At 35.8% G+C, this 2,875-nt stretch overlaps 1 protein-coding gene across 1 annotated transcript; it reads right to left on the bottom strand.

Annotated features, from left to right (window-relative positions):
• Positions 1-10: 10 nt before the first annotated feature.
• LOC118749351 lies at positions 11-663 on the bottom strand. The gene is made up of 2 exons (XM_036484146.1): positions 587-663; positions 11-459 (listed from the first exon to the last, which is right to left on the bottom strand). The coding sequence occupies exon 2, from the start codon at positions 353-355 to the stop codon at positions 11-13; it is 345 nt and encodes a 114-aa protein (XP_036340039.1). The 5' UTR covers positions 356-459; positions 587-663.
• Between the last annotated feature and the right edge of the window lie 2,212 nt (positions 664-2,875).

Below are 2,875 nucleotides of genomic sequence, written 5' to 3'. Positions count from 1 at the left end.
ATTTCTAGCCTCAGCGCATCGCAAGTTTTTGTAACGGTTTTATCTGAAAAACTAGGCATATTGCATTTCGATTCAAAAGCAGCCTCTCACACATGTAATATTTGGAGCTCCAACGTGTTTCGCAGCATTGTATGAGTCGATTTTCCTTTATCCCCAACTGTACTTGGCGGTTTACTAGTGCAGTTTTGGCAATATTTGAGCGATGAAAATGTGCTGTTAAATTTCGTCCTTTTTTGCAAATTTTATCGTAATCAGGTACAGCTGCTAATGCGTCTTTTATCACAAGCTGCAAAAGGTGAGCGCTGCACTTGATGCTGTCCCCTATATTAAAAAGTTGTTGCGCTGCTGCATTCATGACTGATGCACTGTCGTGCGTTATCGCTTGCGTTTTATCGGAAATGTTCCAATCGGCTAAAACTACTTCTATTGCCGATGCAATGTTTTCTACATTTGGTCGGTCTATAAATACAAATTATTTAAACAATTGACATGTCTTAAAATTAAAACACAAATTATGCATGTATGTATGAGTGTATGTGTTTATTTTATATATCTACATACAAGGTAGTTATTTTAATAGATTTACCTTCTATTTGCTCGTTACAAAGTGTAACTTTCCACAATTCACTATTTTTGTCAATATACTGGGCTTCGACTGATAAAAAACAATCTTGAGTTCATGATGTCCATTCGTCCACTGAAATTGATGCGCTTTCTACCTCCGCCAAATCGTTTGCAATTTTTTCTCTTACGTCATTATAAAACAATTGTAAGCGTGAGAGTATACTTTGTTGAGAGGGAACTTTGTACCCTGGTTCCAATAACTTCATAAAGTCGCGAAAGCCTTCAGAGGAAACGAAAGAGATTGGAAACATGTTACTTGCGATTAGGCGTGCCACTCCACGAGATATCAATTCCTGACGTTCAAATGTGCAGTCATGAACGGTGTCGTGCTTTTTTCTCTTACGGCCACCCGAGGTGCTCGCCTGCGTTTCAACGCATTCACCACTTGTTGCATCGATATTCGTGTCCGGTGTTCTACATATGTGTAACAAGCTTGTGCTCTATATTTTACTTATAACTTATATTTTTCTTTATTTGTACTTACATGCCACCACCACGAATCGGTTCCTTCTTATGGACTTGTTTCAAGTGAGTGCTTAGCGAGGAAGTGGAGTGGTGGAAACTAAGGACTGCTCCACAAATGGAGCAGGTAACTTGCTTACCATCACTGCATTTCGTAAAAAAAACTCCACACCCAACTTAGTTTTCTTGCACTCATGTTCACAAAAACACACAAAATTTATAACTTCTTGTTTTTTTTTTGACAAATAACACTTATTACAACGATCGAATATTCGATTTTAAGAAGGTATTCGAATAATCGTAGCTTTGCGACTATTCGAATAATCGAAGAGAATCAACTATTCGAATAGTAACATTCGATTTCCAATCGGACAAACAATTGCCATTCGAACGTTCGAATATTCGAATAATCGAATTATTCGAACAATTTCAAGAGCTCTAGAAACTACCTTCTTTTTGTATCATGGGGTATTCATTCTGGCTGCGTTTCTTTATACATTCCGGATAAACCCATTTCACAACCAGAATAAACAGAATGCCATTGAAATATACGTTTACATATCATCAGGAACGTTCTAAAGAATAAGTAAACAAAAAAGTTTATTCCAAACGTTCAGAATGAATAAAGAAATGCAGCCTCTATTTTTCAGCTGACTACGGTGAAGCTTTCTACTTTGCATTCCCCGTAATGAATCAAAGCAGTGAAATTAATAAAATATTGTAGAACATTCTGCTATGCATTACCGGCAATACCTAAAAGAAGCAAACAAATTAGAAGACATTATAAGGCAATGCGTTCTAGAACACGTTACCACTAAAAGCGATTACCGATTTTTTGCTGGGAACGCGCTTGCATACATACATATGTATATACATATGCTACTTAAAATGTATCTAACCGTATGCAAATCCATTAGTTGAAATGCGATCATGTTTGCATACAAAAAAATCTTCATGCGTCCATACATTTAAAAAATACTGACATTAACGGAAATAATATATGTCCGGTTCTCCTCGTTTGTTTTATTCGCGTTTATGCATTTTATTCGGTAGTCCATAAATAGCAAGTCAAAAATAAAGAAAAAGTAATACTGGTAGTATTATGTATGTACATATTGTACATGCTTTCTTATGTATGTAAGTGTAAAGCCAAAAATAATTCCAAGTAAAATATGGCGTATTTATTAGTTGTAAAGTTATTTATATTTCTTTCTTTCGTTTGTGATATTTCTATATTTGCAGCAAGTCTTAACGACTAAACTATTGATTAATTGCCGTGATATGCTAAGCTATGGATGCTCAGCAGAGGTGCAAGTTAACAGCAGACCACACATGAAGGTTTAAATACAGATTGAAGTTTCAATAGCAAAATATCATGGTTTACAGTGTCGAAAGCTTTAGAAAAATCCAGCAGTACTAGTATGGTAAGTAATTTGCTATCAAAAGCGGGGCGAAAGTCGTCCATTCCCTTTATTATTGCTGTTGAACAACTGTGATTAGATCGATCTAAGGCCAGATTGAAACTCACTTAAAAGGTTATTTTCATTCAGATGTGAGACTATTTGTTTAGAGATACATTTTTCAAAGACTTTTGATAGTGCCGACAAAACACTGATGGGTCTATAGTTTGAAGGGGTCATAAATTTTACCTTTAGGGATCGGAATAACATTTTCCACTTTCCATTGATTTGGAAATGTAGAAGGGGTTATAATAAAATTTATTGTGTGTGTGAGCGAGGGAAGGACGAAGGGAAGAATCAGTTTTAAAAACCGCAAGCTAATACCATCC

The sequence above is a fragment of the Rhagoletis pomonella genome, unplaced genomic scaffold (genome assembly GCF_013731165.1).
Source record: "Rhagoletis pomonella isolate Grant_MI unplaced genomic scaffold, Rhpom_1.0 Rhpom_scaffold_00015, whole genome shotgun sequence".
Taxonomy (NCBI): Eukaryota; Metazoa; Arthropoda; class Insecta; order Diptera; family Tephritidae; genus Rhagoletis; species Rhagoletis pomonella.
Note: the sequence above shows the minus strand (reverse complement) of the source record. Positions and strands in the feature narration are given on the sequence as shown.